We start from the raw sequence: 22,392 nt of genomic DNA, 5'->3' as shown, positions 1-22,392 counted from the left end.
CCTCCCTCAGCTCCTCCCTCAGTCACAGGTGCGACTTCGCGCCTTGGCCCCGCCCGGTCATCAAGACGGGTCCGTCATTAAATGGCTGGCGGGCAGAGCCCTGAGGGCTGCTCGGCCTCGGAGTCCATCTCCTTAGGGCTGTTGGCACTTTTCCGGCTCCTTCATCTTCGCTTCGCCTCAGGCATTGCTCCGCTGGCCCGCCGGGTGTAAGCGCTGAGGAGCACTCCACAGCCGGACGAGGCCGGCAGGTTCAGGTACCAAACCTTTCAATCCGAGGGCCAGCTCGACCTGGAAGCTTGGGAGGGATCATTTGCTGCTTTAGTTCACCTCACTCCCTCAAGATCGGCTTGGGGAATTGGTGATTCGAGAAGGGACGGAGCCTCGTGAGGGAAGGTGATTTAACAAAAGGGAGAAGAACTCTGCGGGGAAGGACGGCGGGTCTGGGTTCTACTCCAGCCTGAGTGAGTTGTTCATGGTGTTCTTGTGGAACAACTCAACTAGTAGAGCTGTAGGGTGTTTTTGGCAGGGTTTCTTTTCGATTCGGAACATTAGTGTGAAGTTTCCTTAGGCCGGCGAAAATGGCGAGCGGCCTTAGCTGGTTTGAGGGTGGAGCAATGCTCAGCTTCGACCCCACRTCTGAGAAGATTTGGTCACTCGAGTGTCTCAGGCAGCAAATTTCGAAGGAACTCTCCGAGCCTGTAACTGCAAGGCTGAATCCTCCACATTCTATCAGCTGCAGTGAACCGGGGGTGATGAAAAATCCAGGTATAGTTTCCAGTTTATATGACGGGATTAGCTGTTAATGCTATTGAAAGTAATTTTGCCMCCCTCTGCTGTTTTTTCTTATCGCTGTGTCTTCTTAAATGACTTCTTTAGCATCTCCTTAGTCTTGTTCGTCCTCTGAAGTCTTTTTGTGCTGGAAGGTTGTTAGCCATTTGTTGCAGGGTGGCCTATGCAGTCTGCAGTATTACTTAATCATAAAATTCAAGTTAAACATTTAAAGTATTGTAGATTGATAAAATACCGGAGTATGTTCTGCTGCATGAGTTTTCATAAATAACATTGAGAAGAGTGTTAACTGCACTTCCAGATGTCCCAGGTTGTATTTTGAATTCCATCACCTTGAATAGTTGTGTTGGGTCAAGGCACCTGTTTTAGTTCTTGGCTGGCACGTGCTTATGCCAGAGTATATCGCACCCCTGAAGCTGATTTTATCCAGCTAGTGGTTCTGAAACTTTTATAGTGTCTTACTGCAGGGAGTCTCACTGCTGCAGGAGTTCGTGTGGGAAAAACACAGACTCCACTGTTTGTAATCTGCCATTAACAATTTTGATTTGATTGTTGATTTACGAAAGAGGGGAGGGGGGTATATGTTGTATTGTTTTTGTAAAACTTGTTTATACTCAGAGATTTCTGGATTTACCGCTCCAAGTAAAGGGATGCGTTTAAAAGAGGATGTACGCACGGTTTTGGAATTGTTATTGTTAATACAGTGTTCAGTACAAAGAAACAGTGCTTTACAGTAAATTTTTTTCTTTCAAAAAGCATCTGAAAAGCATTTTTATAACAAGTTTTTCATAGAGTGTGTTTCAGTTCTCTCGTAATTTTGTTTTGTTAAGGACCTTTTCTTTTGAAAGGAGCAGACAAGGCCCCATTTTCAGCCCTCCCTTCACAGAAAGACTTGGATTTGATTGAAAGATACAAACAGGGAGTAATAAACTCAGTATCTGCTTTGCAATTGTTTGCCAAAATACACCACATGCAGCTTGAATTGAAAGAAACAAGTGTGGCAGGTAAATAATTTTGTGACCTAATAAAGTAACATTTGCTTGCCCTTGAGATTAACCTGCAGTTAGTATTTGATGGCWCTGATACAGCTGAACCTTTTTACTGTTGATTGCACTGCCCCCCACCTATGTTGCTTTTTGGCTGCCCKGCTGTTGCCTTCACAGCTGTTTCTTATGAAGTGCCACAGAAGTTGGTCAGGTGRATTATATGGAATTGTGGCTGTTACCAGAACTTTGAAAAGTGCATAAAGTGAAAGCCCAAGTAAAATTTTTGGGGATGTGCAAGATGAGAGTTGTGTTTTACCAAAACTGTCTTTTTGTTTTGTAGTTATTCTATGAAATTAATGTAAAGACATAAAGTTATGGATAAAGTGCCTCAAAATAATTTCACTGATTGCATCTGCTTTTCTATCCTCCTTTAAAGGTGATGTCATCAGGCCTTATTTTGCCTTTTGTGCTGTGATAAATGGTGTTTGCTACAAAACTGGGYTGGGAAAGAACAAGAAGGAATCTAAATTAAATGCAGCTAAACTGGCTCTTGCTGAGCTACTTAACTTGGAGAATACAGGGGCAAAGCCTATTGAAGATTCAGGTAAATATTTTAGCAACACCTAATTAGAACTTGGAAAGCTTGGCTTAACAGTTTGCTKTGCAAAATCTCTGTGATTTTATTAAATGCTGCAGTATCAGGGCCTTTGTCAGGTTTTTTTTGAATTCTTGGGGCGAACCTGTGGTTGGGCTCTGAAAATGGTTTTTTAATCTTTGTCATTTGTGTATGAAGAGTTGCATCAACTGGTAGCACAGAGCCAAGAATACTGAAGGAATTCATCTGTTGTTGTTGCACTTGATTTGCTACTCACTAGGTACAGCAACATGAAGTACATCTCAAGTGGGTTTGAATTTTTGTGAGTAAGAGGGTTCCCCACTGAGTTACTACTTTCAACAGAATTCAGTTACCATAATATTTTGTYTTCTTTTGAATTTTGCTGTCTAGATAGTTCTAAGCTTACAAGGATTTCAGAATCGAGACAGAAAATTCTTAGAGAATTAGAAAAATTTGCCTTGCTGGAGATAGTGTGAGATACACGTCTATAAACTAGGAATGCCCATCCCACTTTAAAATTTTGTTRAATTCTTAGATTTTTCCTGTATTCCTGCTGAGCTCCGAACTCCAGCAAACTCTGCTTGTGTTTCGAGGACTGGTAAGGAGTAGTCTTGGTCTTTCTCTGTTGATTCAAATTGCCAAGAGTGTAATTTCTTTTTATATCTTCCTTTAATACATTTAGTGATATCTCTGTTGTTTCTATTATTTTAAACATCTTCTCTTCGAAGAAGGCTGTAAGAACGAGTATCACTAGGTCAGTTCTACAAATGGACACAACTTATTGAAATTGCTTGAATTTCTATCACCAGTTCAGGTGATAGAATCAGTATTCTCTGTCCTTACTTGAACTGCTGTTCAGTAGGTGATCAGACTTGGGCTATATCCTGTTGTTATTAAAATTAATGATAAAAGYGTTAAGTGTTTAGGTGTTCTTGTGCTTTTTAAAATCCTGATCATTTTCAGAATCCCTAAAGTACGTTTTGTGCTTATAGTTTGGTAAGTTGCTCCTGTTTTTCCCCCTTGCTGCAAATTTGTGTGTTGCTGGCTTCTGCTGTTTCATTTAGGAGGAGAACATACCTATCAAAAACTCTCCCAAATGCTTGAAGAAGTGTTTAACCGCCTGACTGCCCAACACCCTCAGTACCAAAGCTGTGGCAGATCCCTGGCTGCCTTCATCATTGAAAAAGGTAAGTCTTGTTTGGTTCTGAGTTTTGGGGAGTGGGGAAACCTGTGCCCAACAGAGTGCTGAGAGTGTGGGAGCAGCTTGGTGGGCAGCCAGGCCAGGTGAACCCCMCACAATCTGTTTTTAGGTGGGCAGCATGAAGTGGTAGCCCTGGGGACTGGAGAATGCAACTACAGCCGGCGCTTTGAGTGCTGTGGAAGGCTCTTGCACGACAGCCACGCCATTGTCACTGCAAGGCGTTCCCTGCTTAGGTGAGAATGTGTCTACACGTAGTTCCCTTGCTGTTCTCAATTGTACTTKGCACTTGCATTTTATAGTTACATGAACTAGTAAATAATAAAAATGTAAACATATACGTAGATTATATAAAATACTTCATATGTTATTGTAATTTCTTTTTCTTTTAGATACTTGTACAGACATCTTTTGCTGTTCTATAATAAAAACCCAGCCAAAGCAGAGAGATCCATATTTTGCACAGCACCAGGCTCAAAGCTGCTTACCCTCAAGCAGAATATAACCCTTTCTCTCTACATGAACCAGCTTCCRAAGGGAACTGCGCAGTTCAAATCAGAGGTGTAAGTACTATGGTATTTCCAGATAGTGGAAGATTAATTTTTATCTTGTTTTGGGAGCATTAATGTACAGGGTAGTAGCAATAAATACAAGATACAGCTCAGTATGGTACAAAAGACTTTTTTCAGGGCTTATAGGATGAGATTTTGTTTATTACACAGAATAACCTCTCAGTCCTATTCCCAAGATAGTATTAAAATACTAATAAATCAGGAAATTAACCACTGAGCAAGTGGATGTGCTGAGTTAAGTTTCATTTTTTGCACCACAAAATTGGAGTATAAAAAGCCTCAAATTGAAACAAAAGGTTCGGCTTCATTACAACCACCAGTTTGTCTCCCTTATGCTTTTTATTGTCTTGTTTTAAAGATTTTGAAGAATTGCAATGTAATTTATGTTTTAAAGGAGAGTTTAATAACATTACAGCTGCTTTTTCACAATTAACTTCTGTTATAGTATGAGTAGTAGATGCAAAGTGACTGTTTGCAGCTGATCGTTTTTGTGTGTGCGTAACTGGTGGCTAAGATTAGGTTGAGTGACTATTTCCTATATCAGTACTGATTTCAGTATTCTAGGCACTTGAGCAGCTGAATCAGGTGTTTCTAAGAATTGCAAACATTGAAGATAACACATATTAAGGCCCAGATCTATTAATTATTTTTTTCTTAGAAACAGCATTAAATACCACTTATTGTAATCTCTGACCAGAGTGCTTTCTCTCTGAAATCCRTTCTCTTGTCCTGCTGTAGGCATCTCGGTCCCCAGTCTATATCTGCTTATGAAGCCAGTGAGGAGCTGAGTCTGCAYGTTGCTGTAGAAGGCAGGATTTACCTGGCTGTTTGCTGTCCCCCCAAGACTGTCCGAGTGAGCAGCATGTCAGGTGGTGACAAACTGACCAAGTGGGAGGTGGTTGGTCTTCAGGGAGCCTTGCTGAGCCACTTCATTGAACCCATGTACATCAACAACATTCTTGTGGGTATGTTCCATGCAAATTCCGGTGGGGGGTTCGTATGTCTTTATGTTCCAGTTTGATTACATGTTATAAAAAGTGAAGTAACCCAGGAATTCCTTAAAGAATTACTTAAAGAATTTACAAAAAATATCGTTCCTTCACATGCAGTGGAATAAAGTAGGTTTATTTAGCAGGCATTCAGAAATGCTGTTGGATGTGGAGTAATGTGGGCAAACTCCTTAGCGTATTTCCTAATCTGGGATATTGAAGCTCTATTTTAGTGATGTCTTCTGCAGGGAACATAGAGTTGATGAAAAACTATGGTTCAAAAAACAAAGGCATCCAGTGAAAATAATGGCGCGGTAGAAGAAAACGTGAAATAATTTTTGTTCTGCTAATTGAATATTGGAACTCATTTTTCCAAAGATTACTTTTATGTGAAAGGATTACTATAATATAATTTGTAAGAATGCAGAAACATCTGAATTATTAACATATTTAAATTCTGTTTACTTATATGTGACTGATCTTGTTCTCTTTACTAGGAAATGGAAGTTGTAAGGATACAAAAGGACTGGACATAACTATAAAGCAGCGTCTTGATGATGAACTGATATCAAAGCTTCCTGTGCCCTATCTGGTCAACAGATCTCATATTTACTTGGTGAAAGCTGCACTGCCAATCCAAACAGATTTAAACCAGTGGTCACTTAGTTTGAATTGGACATTGTCAGATGCATCCCTGGAGGTTGTGGATGGATTAAGTGGGAAAACCACTGAAAGGTCAGCTTTTGTCTTCGTTTTGTTGGAAATTATGGTTTTCTGCCTGTTCATTGGAGTATTCAGTTTTGAAGCTATGAGAGAAATTCTGTCCTGTGCTAGSTGAATGCATCCCATGATTAGGTGTAGTTTTAGAGACCTTGTAGCTTCATAGTGAGATACCAAGATGCCAAAGAAAATAATTCTTCAAATGAAAATATCTGTACTCCATTGTCTTTAGTAATGAAGTTTTGGCTTTCACAATGCATAAAACTAACTGGATTCTAATTGAGATGGATTCTGGTGTGATGGCATTCACAAAGTGTTAGGAGGGAGGAAGAGCCCCTGTAATGATGGATGCAATGTCCCTGTAGTGTGTTTGTTCCTAAGTTCCATTCCTRTTTCCCTGCTCCGACTGCAGCTCCCCGTTCCAGAGTGGCACGTGCCTGGCCAGTCGCCTGTGCAAGGCCGCCATGTTCAGCCGGTTCAGGATGCTCGCCAGGGAAGCAGAACGGAGTGATTTGCTCCAGTTTGGAACATACCATGAGGCAAAGGTRAGCTGACACAGGGAGGGAGAGTTGGAGTAAGAAGTCTCTTAGTAGCTCTGTCAAACCTACTTTGATAACCAGGGGTGATTTTCTGTTTTGCTGAAGAGTTCACCKGAACAGCCTATATAAAGTAAGCATCTCTTGTTTTTCCCTCCTGTCAAAACATGGAAGAGAGAATTTTTTTAAATGATTCAGAAAGTACTTTAAAATGAAGTCRGTTGTTACTTGACTGTTCATGTGTTTAGTTTGCATTGAATGATAATGAATGTTTATTTTCTGTATAAATATACTACTAGAACTGAAAACACTGAAAAACCCAGAATAATCAATTTTCTCATCCCAAAAAATCACAAATACATAAAAGGAATAGGTTTTAAATTCTAAAACTCATTGTCAGTAACTGAGGGAACTGTAAGATTTATAGGTGTTGTTTTAACAATGTTTGTCGTGTTAGTGGTAAAGAGCACACATCTCTGTAACCGTTGTTCTTGAGATTTTTCAGGGTCTACTTTTTTTTCTTTTTTTAGGTTAAATCTCAGTTGTACCAAGAGGCTAAAAGCTTGCTGCAGAGCTACTTAGATGAACACAGTTAYGGATCATGGATTGTGAAGTCTCCCCATATTGAACAGTTCAGTGACTGAGGTGGATTCTACGTGAAATCAGTTTGGATGATCTTTTTCAGTAAATATGAATTCTGATTAGTAAAATGTTCAACTTTAAGTTCATAGTTACAGGAAGAAGACAATTCCAGACAATTTGTTGATAGTTTAAATGCAGTTATTAAACCACCTGTAACAGTTCAATCTTTACCCAAAATGGGTGTTTTCTCTTAAGTAGCAGTGTCCAACAGTTTTGTAAATCTGTTCTGCTTTGCCCTCATTTCAGGTCCCTCACCCCCCTCCTACGAATCCCCTCCCCATCAAGTTACACGTTGTTTTCCTGATAGTTTCAGGATTTCTGTGTGTTGATTTCTTCTTTTTCCAGCCTTTTTCATAACTTGAGGAAAGAAAAACAAAATCAGTAAAAGGTGGATTTCTTTAACAAAAAGCATACCAATGTGAGAGTGTTTCAGAAAAAAATAATGGACAATCTGTGCTTTATCTGTAGCATCAATCCTTTGTTGAGAGTTTTGTTTAGTGTGGATTTGCTAAGTGGWTTGTAGTTTATGTTGTATGTTGTTTGTGCTAGAAGAGTTAAAAAATAATTTGTGTACTTCCAAGTRTGGCACTCAGAATGAGCAGCTATTACTCAACTGTTTTGTGACAATTATTACTTCTGGTAGTGGGTTTAAAGCATTATGCAGGGGTCAAAACTATAAATAAAAAAATAATGCGATGTAGAACAGAAGTCACCAGAAACAAGGTTTCTTCATCTGTTTTGGATGAAGACATCATCCACAAGATTAACATGTTATGGATAAGTTGGACTCCTGCGTCCTTCATCACTTCACTGGGATGAAGTGACTTCATCACTGCGCTGCCAAGTGCTTGTGAAATTGTCTGCATACACAGTCACCTGAAAAATGGTGCCTGTCACGAGGGAGTTTGCTTCCTTTAAGTTGTGGTAAGAAGAACATGATAGCATTGGGAAGATGTTAAGTGCCATGCTTGGAGTTTGTGTGGTGCTGTGTGACACTGGTGTGTTCAAGCTAGACAGCACACTTGGGTTATGTTCCTTGATTTYGGTAAATCATGCAAGGGTGGGAAGTTACACAGCATTCTCATACATCAGGAATAGTGGATGTAGTGCTGTAGCCATGTTTCACCTTCTTAGTGTTAGAGGATTCTAAAACAAAGTCCTCCTGMTATTTTCTTTACCTGCTTTTCTAGCTAATATAACTGGAGTCTTCTGTGGGGATCTTACACTGATTTACAAGTTGTTGAAACACAGTTGCTGACTTGTTACTACTTGGCCCTTGACCTTTTCTTGTTTTCTGTTACTGTCCCTTAACTTTGGGGGGTTCTGTGGTGGTGTTTGTTTTTTTGTGGCACGATCTCCACAAGCTCCTTGTTCCATGTAATGTTTTCCAAGAAATGCTTGGGAATGGCCATCGTATTCCAGGCTAGAGCACAGTGTTGCCTCTTTCATGGGTTGTTAAAAGTTCACTTAATGTCCCTGCCRGTGTCTTAGCTATACCTACTTACCTACACATGCTGGAAAGTGTGACATACATGTCAAATGTGGCATACACATAACAGGTGTGGCATGGCATTTTGTGCACCTTTGGGCTCCTTTCTGTATGGACTTAGACTTTTGCTGAGMTATCAGCACCAAGGTCTTTCCTGTAGTTAAGCCCAGAAGCTTTAAATATGTACTAGTACTGAGCTTTTTTTTTTTTGTGTACTTCAGCCATTTTATTAATTGAACAGCAAACTCAAATCTCTGTGGAACTTAGGTGCTGCCTGTGGAAGGGGGAGGTTTCTTAGTGAAAAAGATGAGGTATGCTGGAAATGGTTGCTGTGTCCTCAACAAATTACTTGGATGGTACCAGTGTAGAGCCATTCTTATTCTTTGAGTAACAGTAGATGCAGAATGCATTAAGCTTGTAAATGGAAGCGTGTAGGTGTTATATCCAGATTTTTCCTCGGCTGCTTCAGTAATTCCAAAATGTATGATCCTACAAGCTTGAGAGAGGCAAGAGTGCTGCAGTTCCAGTGCTGAGGCTGAAGGTGTGTTCCCACCAGGTCCATGCACACAGAACAGCTGTGCATCATACTGCTGTGGCATGGAGCACACACMGGCAATGTGAGCAGCAGCCTGTGGCTGAGCTCAGCCTCTCCCCTCCCTGCTTGAGAAGAACTGAGCTCCAGGGGGCAGAATGGATGTCCACATGGATATGGGGAAAGGTGGGGTGGTGTGTGGGAGTGTTCTTTCCACTTCGTGCACCTATACCTCACTCACACAKGTGKAGTGACACAMGGTKACCTTWAGGAATGGTACTTCCCAATTCAGTGCCCCTACCGAGACTCTCCAAACCACAGGTTCCTTTCACTCACTCTCCTGTTTCCCCTTCCCTCTCCCTTCTGCAGTAGGATGGAGAGGAGAATTGGAGGCAGAAAGGCAAAGGTCATGGGGCTGAGATATGAACAATTTACTGGAAACAGCAATAGTTCACATGGGGTAAAAGAATGCCCAGTAATAGACAATAGTGGACAGCTCCCTCCACCATCTTCTCTCACAGAAGTGGAGTCTCTTTACTCCATCCCTGGTAATAATGTGAGGTGGTAGAGAATAACTCCATGTCTTGGCCATGTCCTCTTCTGCCAACTGCAAAAAAATGCTGTCCTGGCTGGAATCAGGACATGATTCATCCTTACATGTAAGCACAGGTATCATTTCTGCAGTCAGTGGCTGTCCTTCCACGATGTCAGCTGAGTTCCTTTAGTCTATCACTGTGAGTTCTGTCGTGGGTCTACACACAATACATACAGTATTTTACCAGTCAGCATTATAGMCTGTTCTCACCCAAAAATCGAATCCCTTTGAGGTACAAASGTGTGTTTCCCCATTTGTTTGCATTACTCACCAAGTGCCCCTGGAATTTTGGACAAAATCACTCCTACAGACAGTTTTGCTTTTGCTTGAGGCAGGAGTAATCCACTGAATAATGTCACACATTGTATCTTGTCACACCACATCTYACACTTCTTACTGTCACATGTCATAAATGTCACCTATCTCTACACGTCTGTTATGTCGCATGCATGTCATGACATGTCCTACATCCTAATTTGATACTAGAGCTGTGCAATCAAGSAGGAAAAGGCAGCTTCGGCAGTTAATTTTTATAAGTGTTTTAAGGGGTTCTGCATTTTTTTTACAATTCAAAGGGAGAACATATGTATAGTAAGGTTTGCCTTGCTAGGCATTTTCAGATGGTTTCAACAGCATCTGTTTTCTTTGAAGACATCTTTTAAGGCTTGGGCAAATACAGGAGCCTGTCCTGCAGATAGTGTTTAAGAATGTGAACCTACCTGTAAGTMGATGTAAATTTGACAGACATAAATGACTGCATCCATATGTAACACAAGCATCTTCCTCACGCCTCAGCTACCTGTGTGTATCAGCAGTCTTTGTACAAGGATTTCTTTAAAAGGATGCCTTGAAGTGCTTGTTGGAAGTACTATTTGGGGAGCAAGCCAGCCTGAAAGTATTTTGAAAATCTACAGTAGAATGTGGCTACTGTGCAAAAGTGATTTGGCAATCCCCAAAACTAGAGCCAGGATGGTCAAAGCCTCCTCTTACATGACTGTACACCCCCATCTGTATCAGTATGTTGTTGCTCMAAAATTTGTGCAAACTAAATGCCAAAAAAAAGAGTATGTTACATTGCTTGCATTTTTGAAGTGGTTAGTGAGCTCCAGTTTCTGCTTTTCCTTATGAATGTGTGGGTGAGTATCTCTTTACCATCCTTTCTTGTTTAAATTGTTTGATTGTTCTTATCCTAACTAATAATTACTGTTGAGGGACTTAGAGAATATCTGAAGTTATTCTTCATGAGATGTCCAACTGCGTGGATAGACCCCAGGATAGATTTTACCAAATTGTCAAAGTTGARGCTTTTTGTGCTTAAGAAAATAATAAAGGAACCCTCATTTATTAGCAGAACTGTGAAGTTGAAGTTTTCAATGCATTGAAAACTTCATTCTCTGGTTGCTGAGATCTGGAGCAGCACTGCAAGCAGATGGCTGAGCTGGTACTGGAACAGGTTTGCATGCTGCTTTTAAGAATTTATCAAGAAGGAATCTATGCAAAGAGAAGGATTTTTCTACAARGAGTGGCAAGGTCGAAAGAATTTTTATGCGGAAGTTTCTTGCTGGCTTTCTCATCTTCAGTGTCCTACTGTGTTCRGGTATCTTTGTTATTACTGTCATCTGGTTTGAGGGGAGGGTGGAGCTTATCTGTTTGTGGCTGAAGTGAGTGACAGTATTTGCTTTCTTGAGCCCTTGTGGGTGGGGACCGCACTCCTTCACTGTGGGAAGAGGAGTAGAGAAACAGACGCCGGTGCTGTGAGTATTTCCCCAGTTTTGGCAGAAAGCTGTCATTAATGCCTTTTCTCTTYGCAGCATGCTAGGAAACTGCTGTTTTTTCCATTTTTAGTCTGGTTTTAAGTGCAAGGTGAAGTAAGTCCMTACCACACCCACCAGGAAAACACATCAAAGACTAAAAGATAACTGATAGCTGCTGTAGTAGGCTCAATTTCATCAGTTATAGCTGGCCTTGTTAGCCGGCTTGACTTGGCTTTTGTGTTGTAAAAGATGCTCTTACATTGTTTTTTCCTGCATAAAATTACAGTGTCATCTAACTGATTCCATCTTCATTTGAAGTAAGGATGTTTCTAAAGTTCCACAGAAATATTTTGGACAATGCAGTATGTGTTCATGCGGATTTATACATTAAYGATCAATTTTATGTCAGTTGTTCTGGGCCCTCAGTTACCTGCATAGTTACTATTTCAGGTGTGYTACTGTTTTTGTGTTTTCCTGTTTCTGAAGAATTCTGAGAACTACCATCTTTTGCTTACACTAATGAGAAGAATATGTCCTTCGAAAACCTGGTGTAGCCAAGTAGTACAGCTCAGAAAAGAAGAGTTTGGGTTTCTTTTTTKGGGGGAAGCAGTTTGTTGCTAATATTCTATACCTTGTGCTGTATGCCAGCATAAACTTATATTTTTTGTTGCTTTAAAAAGGTTATTTGCAGGTGTCTTGCTTTGAGTCAGGTGCCTATGCACTTGAATGCTGCTGAATGCTTCATTCAAAAACATTTTTTTTCATGTGTTTAAAAAAATACTATTAAAGTCACCAGTAAAAAATATAGTATTATCTAACAAAGAAGACTCTAGACGTGATTTTTATATGTCCATAAAATTTATTAAATATAATCTACAAGTAACTTTTAGTAGCTTTTTCAATAAATAGTTGTCTCAGTTTGTTGACAAAGTGACAATGAATGAGTTTTCCAAAGAATATTGTGAGCCCTTAGGGCTTACGGAAAGGATCAATTGTGATCTTAAAACAGACTCTCTTAATAACCCACATTAAGAACATTCAGTGGTCCCAAAATGGACAAGCTCGTGGTATGCCACAGGGCAGAATACATAAATTAGTTATCATTAAATACTTCAATAAATAATGTAGCAGTAAAAATAAAAATGGTTATAAAACTTATTTGAGCAGAGATTGCAGGAAGCTGATCAGTTCTTGTTGAAATTCAGGAAACTTTTTCTTCTCATGGGCTTCACACTTCTTGCATGTCAGTTTGGAGGAACCATGGACCTGCAATACAGATAATATTATTGATTAGAGGTAACACTCTTGACAGCTGATTTTAGCAATGATACAACAACTTCTGTAAAGCTTTTCCTTTAACAAAGAATAATCCTTATTTGTAGCCTGGAGAGTCCTCCTAAAGTACTACAAGAATCTCTTAGCCATTTATTTTTAGTAGTATGTCATATGTACTGCATTCATCCTGGATCTTCCAGTCATAAACTCAGGGCACAGTTTTCAAAGCCATTGCTGTGTAAATAATGGTTACGCTTCTGAAAGCAAGGTTTTGTCTGCATAAGATGTGGTGAATGATTCAGTAAAGAAAATAGATATAATATTTTGTTACATGTTGGCTCRTATAACTAGTAGGGCTCAGATCTGTTTTACTGTATTTGATTGCCATGCAAATAGATGTCATATGTTTAATCTTAGGATATTTTTGTATTTTCAAGAGTTGATAAAGACAGGTTTTGATGCATAAACGTGATTCTGGCACGGTTTTTTACTAACATTGAAACACTATTTTCTTTTTATTTTTTTTAGACATTTGTAAAAGATTGCCTACCTTAAAATYCTGGAGATTCTTTTTGATATTCATAAGATCATGTATGTGGTCCTCGCCTTCACTGTCTTGTATCAGGACATTTAGTTCTTTCAGGTAACATTCGAGAGTTTTGTGGTTGCACTCCTGTAACAGTCAGCAAAATTGTTATATTTGTAATTTGTTTTCCTTGTTCCAGTTTTCTCAGTCTCARTTCCCTGTTTTTACCCTCATCTCAGGAACTGAACTGTTCATTTCTGTAATACTGTGTGTATTACAGTCCATTTGCTGTAGCTTTTAAAAAGTTATTAATCTTTACAGGATGCTTGAAGTGTTGGCTATYTCTTGGGGACACAAAGCTGCAATATTTGTACCTAAACTGAGCCTTACTCCTGGTTGTCATCTGAAAATGGTGTGTTAGCAAACAGGTGACTTCTCTTAGAGGCATCTTCAGTTAATGCACTTTGGTTGCTCTATCTCATGTCTGCACCAGAGCTGGCTTTTGAACAAGGTAAGTAACTTCATGCATCACTTTTGCAAGTTATTTCAGACACGTGTTACTGATCAGCCCCAAACATTTGCATTTATACCATGTAGCTCTGAGGTAGACAGGTCTTAATGTTGCCAGCACATGAGAAAAGGGACACAGATAAGGAAGTGGTTGCAGAATCTGACTTGCAATCTTTACTGAAACAAAATTGTTGTGAAGTGAGAATTCTTCCGAATTAAAAACTTACTGGGAGTTCAAAGCAGCTAACAGATAACTTGTATAAAGCTTTTAATYACTTCCCAGTACTAAATAATTGTTTATTGGTCTGTTTGCATACTGAATGACAAATAACACAGATCAGCAGCCTGTCTGCAGTAGAACTGCGCTTAGAACACTGTGCTCTCTGATGTGCAGTGTTTTAGAGAGGAGTTACCACATAATGGTATTCTTTTGGAAATAAGTCTCAGGTGTTAACTCAGTGCCATAAAACATGATTTATAGCTTATAGGTATCCAGGAAGACTTGKTAAAGTTTTGTTCCTGATAAGTAGAGAATAACTGAGTTTCATCATTGATAGGATATAGAAGACTTTTACAGTATCTTGAGCAGAACCTACCAGTGGCTCTGCCTCTAGATAAAATGTGGGTGATTTCATGTGGATAACTGCTTTAATCTATTTCTAAGTCTAGTTTCATTCTCAGAATTGTTCCTGTGTTAGAGTTAACACAACAGTACTGCCTCCTGCAAATCTTATACAATCTCTAAATTGTTCATAAACCGTATTTTTTCCTATGAATTCAGCAGTGTTTTTAAGCAGGATGAATACCAAGTATTCATTTTGTGTTACTTACTGCACAGAGGCAATGAAATAATATTGCATGTCAGCCTTTTAATGTTTGAGACTAAAAATCAAAATCAGAAGTTTCTTTAAGAAATTGAATTCAAACTGAATGGAAAACTCAAACTCACCTGTTTGTCATTCGGTGTGTAAAAGTCAAGGTAATTCTGTAGAGAAGGGGAAAAAGGTTAATTTTTCTTAAAAAAACTACATAGAAAAAAAAAAGTTACAAATGTTTGGATAAAAGAAAATTCCCACTTACATTCTTGATGTTTTTCAGGCGGTTTAAATCCGTTATTGAAGCTTCAAGATATTTTTCTTTTTGAGCAGGCGATAATTCAGGTGCTTCAGTAAGAGCTGCTCCATAAGCTGCAGTCATGAGAATTACTGCTGCAATACAGCCAAAGATGAGGACTTTGCACATCATGTCAGTGTTCTCTGGATGCCAATATTAGAGTTGTAATGTATGATGAGAGCCCATAAGTTGTCATTAAGCTGTTTAGGGTATTTATACTCTCTGGGGGGAAAAAGATGGGGGCGTCATAAAGAAGAGGTTTTATTACACACTTTTTCATATGTTCTACCTGTATGGCAAGAATCGTTAGTTTTGTTTTTCCTCTCCTGATGACATTTTGGAATTTTTATCAAGCAGGAGGGATTTTACCTACATTCACTTGTGTAAGAGAAGCCCACACTCACTTTTGGCAGCCTCTCTTTGTGCTTTCTGCATGAAACACTTTTTCCCTCATGCGCTGTCCCACTCCCCCATAGAACAGGCCATAGAATATACTCCTGCCATACAAAACRTCCAAAAGATGTACTGTTTAATCATTCTGTTTATCTGTATGTATCTATCCTTTCAYAAATCCTGGGGCATTACTTTAGTGAAGAAGAAAGAAGCCTTCTAATCTTAGTAATTGTTGATTAAACAACAGGAAGAAAGTTGGCTTCCTGTCTGAAGGTGGTTTTTTTACCTGTCATCTTTCACAAAGGGAGGGTAACATTAGGTGCCTAACTCAGTCTTCAAATTTGAAACACCTGTGAAAAAAATCCAGCAGAATTCCTTGGTTTTGGAATGTTAAACCATTTTTCCTATTGCTGTGTATCTTAATGTTGTTGTTTTCTCATTATGTGCAACTTTCACTTTTCTCCAGCTTAGCATGAAAATGCAGCGCTCTAAAATGATTACAGATTTTATTGCAGATACCTAACCCACTGTGTATTGTGGTGTGTATCATAGCACTGCAGCTGAGAGTAGGCAGTCATTTGACACTGAATTTCAGCGTAGTATTGCTAAATCGTTTTTCTTTTTTGCTTTGGGGGTCTGTTGGCTGGTTTCTTTGGGATATGAAGTGTTGAAATTAATTATTTCCTTCATTTTAAATGTTATTCTGAGTCAAATACTCCCCCTGCTGCCCAGCAGGCTCTGACATTATGTGAAAAACTGTTCTTTTGCTCAGTGTGTTCACCTGCTGAAGCTGTGTGGAATAAATCCTGGTTTGCACACTGCTGTGATTTGAAGCTTTAAAGCATTTAGGGATGTGCAGGAGGACTGTATGGGTAACTGCTTCACCCACCATTGCATATAAAGCTACTTGTGGAAACCCACATTACATCTTCAGATCATGTAATCAGAGGGGGGAGTGGATCTGCTGAAAGTTGGTTAGAATAGACTTTGGCTTAAATTAAATACAGCCATTGCTCTAATTCCTTTTATTAGTGTGTGTCTGTCTCTTAATCATGAATTTGATGCTAATTGGCAGTGCAGTCCCAGCTCCTAGAGGTCTTAATTTCTGCTTTTGAAATAAATACGAACATTTCATGTGTMCGGTCATTCAGAAGTCCTGGTAGTTATTGTAGCTGGCAAAATACAGTATTTGTGCAATCTCTGTCTTTTTCTGGTCCCTTATATTGTTGTATTGCTTTATTTTTTCTTGATAGTAATCAATATCTAACAGGWGTTGTGCCTGCAGAGATGAGCTGCTGAGCACTGAGTTGTCTACTTTTCTCCTGCTTTCTACTGTTTTTTATCTTGGGTCTTGGAGAACTTAGAAAATAAGAAAGCCTGCTGTTTTTTTCAGTCAGTTTGCAGCCAGATCTGCTAAAGAACTACCATTGCTGAGGTAATGAGCTCCCATACCTCATTGTGGGAGGTAATAATGAGGTCTTTTAAGAATATTTCCCTCTGCAGTCCTTTATAGCCCACAGTGTACAAAATTGTGACTCTAGGTGTAGTTTAGGTGTAATTGGAATSAGCTCTTTATCTGTTCATTCTTTTCAAAGACTAAAAGAGGCTTACATATCCAGGCAGGAGGGTGGAATCTGAATATGCAGCATTTAATAAATTGGGCACAGGTGTTTGAGTAATTTCTGCTCAATATTGTGCTGCAGGAATTTTGGTCCCACAGATCTTGCTTTTGCCATTTTTTTTTATTGGATGTACCAGGTGAAGAGGAGATGGCTTGGAATGTACTGATGAACGAGAGACAGCAAACTCTCAGTTCATGTTAACACACAACTTGCTGTGCTGGTCTGATTTCAGTAATTCACACTCTGGCTCATATTTATTACTGGGCAAGGAATTACTTGGGGTTGTATTCTGAGGTACAGTGATTTAATCCTCCCAGCTTCACCACAGACTTGATTGCRTTTTAACAGGAAATGAAGTTATTCTTTAGAATTGCCTTGGAATCATAGAGGATAAAGTAGTGCTGTAAATACTGTACTGGCAAAATCCTGCTTTTAAAAATGATTGGTGCCAGCTACTAGGGACCATGTCATACTGTGGGTTTGTTTTTTTTTTAATTTGGTTTTAATGCACTGCTGTGAAAGGGTAGTTGGTTTATATCTTATTTTATCTCTAAATTTAATATTGTTACACTAAAACAAGGTTATAAGGAAATGCACCGTACCCAGAAAGCTTTAGGAAAGACTTCAAAAGCCTTACCTAATTTTTCAGGGAAGATTTATTAGCAGTAACTCACATATGTTAAAGGGAAGCAGWATTTATAGATTGGGGATCAAGCAAGAGAGGATATTGTTTGTGTCCAGCTGTTGTTTTAGTGGATTGGTTATACTTTTGGTCGTTCTTGTGCCTAATTTAAAGAATAAAGGCTCATTTTCTCTTTTAGAAAGTAAGTAAAAGTAAGTGACACACACTGACTAAACCCCTAATCTGTATAACTTCAAAGTCTGGAAAAGATTTGCACAGGATCTGACTCCTCTCAGTTTAGACTTACTTTTTGTACCTTTTCTAATCTAAAAACATGCATATTTCTTTTTTCATTTTCTGCCCTTGCAAATCTGATGACTGGTGAATTTTGGGGACAGGTTGTGGTTTCATTGAGGTATTTGGCATCTTGTTGATCAAGGTGCTTGCCTCCTTTTTCTGTCACCAGAACAAAGCTGCAGTGTTCAGCTCAAGTGAATGTTTTGTTTGGTACTTTATTTCATGTGCAGGTTTTTTCAGACTCCTACTATAGTAGCAAGCTGTGCAAAATTACTGTCAGTAGAATAACAGGAACCACAGCAGAGTTCATATGACTGATTAAAATGATAATTTTTGATCATGGTCTGTTGATTTAACACTTTCTAGCTGTGTTTTAGAGAATTTTTGGATAGCAGGCTGACCTCTGCTTGAAAATCTCATCATTCTAAGCAACAACCTGTATAAAATAAGTTTTTAGTAGTATTACTCTGCTCAYTAGAGAGACTCATGGAAACATGTCAAAGATTTGAATAAAGGGCTGAGTGCCAGTTGTTTTTCATTTGATTTTAAACCATCAAAAGGAGATATTTACCACTTTCCTTCTTCAACCTGTTCTCAGTCTTTCTCATCTTTTTGATAGATGCTACAAGTAGAAARGTTTTCAGGTAAATGCAGTGGATTCCATAATRTATTTGTATTTAAATGTAGGAGTGRATAATGGATTTAGCTAGTTGAATATAGTCCCTGGTCAGGGACAYAGTCAGGAGATAGTGCCAAAAAAACCCAACCCCAAAGTGAGTAATTGTTAGAGTGAATTTTTCCTGCAAGAATGTCAGTGGGGATTTTTTTTAACAAAGACTTTTGGTTTTGGAGGCTTAACTGAAATGACCTTAAATAAGGTCATTTTAGTTAAATAACTGGAATACTGACAGTTGGGAATCTCTTCAGAAAACCAATGTTTGTTGTAACCTTCCATTGAAAGGACCAACATTAAGAGGGAACACTTTAAAAATAAAAAAGTCTAGTTATAAATGAGCTTGTCCTTAGGGAAAGTAATTTCTCCTTAGAAGCTGTCTGATACATGAGTTTCATCCTTGTAAAAATCTTCTTTATAATTGTTTAATAGGTGTGGATGTAGTTAAGGTATGAGGAGCCTTGGTGTTTCCTGTTACTATAGTCTACTTTTCAGAAAATAAGTTTACAAAGGTTATGAACTTCAGAGTCACTGCTTTCTTAACCTCTGGTAAAAGTTGGGGTGAGTTTAAGTCTGGATGAAAAAATGAATTACTGTGAGAGTTCCAGATGAATGTACAGTTAGTATGGTTGATCAGTAAAGGGTAAGGATAAGGGCTGGATGTAAAGCACACAAAGATGGTGTGCTGTGTTTACAGAGAAATAATTAATTTTTGCAAGATTTCTGAGTAAACTTGAATGGCTTCTTTTTGCTWGGAATAATCTATCCTCAGTAGGTCCAGCATACACTTACAAGGATGATTAGTCTTGTTTACTCATCTTTTCCTTTTACAACCAAATGGACTTTTAAAGTCTGTCTCTACAGTGGATTGTTGCCAAAACTTTAGTTACCAACTTCGTCTTAGTTCAACGTGCATCAAACCTGCCAAAAGTGTTCTTGGTATTCYCACACAATAATACAAGTGTTAATCTCTGCCAGTTTTGATTCACACTTCTCTTTAGGTGCCCARCTGTAGAGACCAATACAGATGCACTGCTGGTGAGGCACAGGGCAGTGAGGGAAGGCAAAATGGGGGAGCCCTGAAGAGAAAAAAAAACAAATCAGAGCATCCTGGTCAACTTAMTAGAAATGGAGATGTGTTATTGTGGGTGGAAAGAAACTGAGGTCTGTCAAATAACTCTGGGTAGATCAAATTAGAGCAATACTTGTTTTCATTTTAGAATGAGAAGTAGAGAGAAAGGCCAAAAGCAAAAGATTTGTGCTTTTCAGTATTGCTGTTTGTAGTGGARAAGAGGCTGGTACGTACACTGACAAGCCAGGTTGTTGCCAAAYTGTTCTCAGGGTCTGCATTTAAGAGATGTATGGTAAAATGCAAGTTGAAATGGCCTGCCTAGGTCAAAAGGCCAGTGTCASGTTATAACTATACAGGATGCTAACAAACCACAAACAAAGAATTCTGTTTTGCCTTGTTGAATGCTGTGATAGTGCACAKGCTAAGCAGATGGCCTAGATTTGTCAGTAGATAGGGACAAAAGGTRTTGAGGTACCCCCTCAGTGCTGGCTGGCTCCAAACTGCATGCAGGCGTTGTTACAACGTTGTTCCCATTCTCTCAAAAGTTCCCTTTCTTGATTCCATTTTCCCTTTGCTCGCTCTTCCCACTTGCTTCAGACTGGTTGTGTGGAACRTACTGGGGAGCAGCAGGGGGTTCCTCACAGGTACTTCGTACCTAAGGGCAGTATGATATTCCTGTACTTCCTACGGATCCTGCTCTCCTGCTTGGCATTAGTGCAAAAGTGTTTGATCAAACACTGTGTTCCTCYTACTCTGTCCATGTTAGCCAAACCTTCTGTCTGTGGAATTTGGTGGAGTTCTTTTGAAGGTACAGAGGATTTGTTTTGAAATAGCCCAGATAGCAATGGAGGAGAAAATCAGTTTGTTTTCCTTAAGTACTGGAGCTGTGTTTCACCACTTGCATATTTCTCCAAAGGTAGCCATAATCAGAAATTAAGGGCAAAATTATGTGAAACTTTATCCACAATAATTGTCCCTTTTCTAGGCTTTATTTCCTGTCCTACTTGTTTGCGGAACAAAATAACAGAGATTGCATTGGTTTTGATGAGAGGACCACATCCCCTTCCCTTTTTCACCAAAACCAGCTAAAAGGTGCCATTTGCCTAATTAAGAGTGATAGTTTCAAGGGATACTGCACAGAAATGAATACAAATGCAAATTTAATAGTGATTACAAGGGCAAATTTCCAYACTGGTGACCTGGCATGGCATGAAATTGAATATAAAAATGATGAAAAAATACCTTCTGCTGGGAAAATCCTCTGTGTCAGTGGCATTCAGAGCTAAGGAGTGTTCCTGTTTTTTTCCCTTTCACTCATATTGAAAATAATTTTATTAACATAGGTGGAGGAAAGCCATTTTTGGTCCTGATGCCAATGCTGTAATAGACAAGCTGAATTTCTTATGTGTTAGCAATGCTTTGTTACTATTAAAAATATTTTTCCCTATCTAGATGACAGTTTTATGAGCTTACTCTGCATCTGTTCCTGATAGGCACAGCTGTTCAGTATCTCCGGTTCATTCAGAAACCATAAACTCACTGCAAGTTTTTTATGTGTAGAAAAATCGTGTTCAGTTGATTTGGCATAAACAGTATCATTACAGTGATCAGAGCTAAACTTATACCCTGCCTAATGTCTCAATAATATGTGTGAGACATAATAAAAATGATACAGTATGGTAGCAGTGTTATTTCATTGTTCAAATCCTGTGGTGATTTTAGCAGTGCCTGCCCTAGAGCTGCCTGTCTGCCCCAGCAGCGTCATGACCCCTTAGCCGAGCGAGCCCCYTGTGTGCGTCACCTTCCCTGCTGCAGCTTGGTTTTCTCAGAAAGGAAATGCACTTGTGTGGGCTGCAGGGGAGAGCTGGGTGTTCTACCTCGCCTCTGATCTGGACGATTGGGGTAGCACCYGTGTCAACTCACAGCCAGCTCTCAGCCTCAAAGGGGAAATCAAACTTTACAGTGTTCTTCCCTTTAGTGCCTAAAGAGCGTMATAAAAGGCTCTGGAAAATCCATGGATCTTGGTATGAAGCAAGTTTGACCAAGGTTGTGTTTGAATGGGATGGTTAAGTTTCTGCAGTGCTCAGCCAGTTAGGAAACTGAAAGCATTGAATTCAAAACCAGTGGAGATTTCTTAGATGGCATGATTGGAAGAGRTGTGAAATGCTTCAGACCTAGAGCATGTTTTCTGTCTAAATGTATGCACTGTTAGTATTCATGTTATAATAATGCTTAGCCATAACCACTGAAATCCAAATTCTTTCTATTCACTTTATAAATACAGAAAGAGAGAAACTGCTGTTGTGTTATATTAAAAATGCTTCTAACTGATGGTAGGTGGTAATAATTCCTAGAAGAGTTAACGCCTTAATCCTGCTGAATTTAAGTCTTGCACATCCACATTTCCTGGWGTTGGGGAAAGATGCTTTTACATTTCTGCAGTTCTGGAAGCAGTTTACAGAAASTGGTAGGACTGAACAGCACAGCAGCAGAAAGAATATGACAAGTGTGATTTTCATACTTGCTCTTCTGAAGCAGTGGAATATACTCTGAGGAGAGTGGGCTAAAGCATTCAAATACCATAAAGCCATTTGTTCTGTGACCTCATCACATATATTACCATTTACTTTTGTTCACTAGTATTAAAAAGTACAGGAAATTGAAACTTTGATCATGTAGTTAGAGGTTTCAGAAGGGACCACATTGATCTGATTAGAGTTTATATTYCTCCTTGATTTCTGTAATCTCTATAGAACAGGAGAAGTCTATTAAACCACAGAGTATGAGTTTAAATTATACAGTTATAATGTGTTTTGGATGATTTGSTGCTTCATTAGCCAGATGTGAAGGTCAGTAAAACCTACTGTAGAA

At 39.1% G+C, this 22,392-nt stretch overlaps 1 protein-coding gene across 1 annotated transcript; it reads left to right on the top strand.

Moving 5' to 3' along the window:
- Nucleotides 1–578: 578 nt before the first annotated feature.
- Nucleotides 579–7,687, top strand: ADAD1 (adenosine deaminase domain containing 1). Its single transcript, XM_057377166.1, has 11 exons — nt 579–765; nt 1,620–1,793; nt 2,212–2,379; nt 2,927–2,989; nt 3,456–3,578; nt 3,702–3,825; nt 3,982–4,152; nt 4,900–5,126; nt 5,648–5,885; nt 6,283–6,415; nt 6,937–7,687. Exons 1-11 carry the CDS (start codon nt 579–581, stop codon nt 7,048–7,050), a joined length of 1,722 nt encoding a protein of 573 aa, XP_057233149.1. The 3' UTR covers nt 7,051–7,687.
- The last annotated feature ends 14,705 nt before the right edge of the window (nt 7,688–22,392 follow it).

This window comes from Malurus melanocephalus, unplaced genomic scaffold, assembly GCF_030028575.1.
Source record: "Malurus melanocephalus ecotype Western Australia unplaced genomic scaffold, MMel_1.1 scaffold_304, whole genome shotgun sequence".
NCBI classification, from domain to species: Eukaryota; Metazoa; Chordata; class Aves; order Passeriformes; family Maluridae; genus Malurus; species Malurus melanocephalus.
Note: the sequence above shows the minus strand (reverse complement) of the source record. Positions and strands in the feature narration are given on the sequence as shown.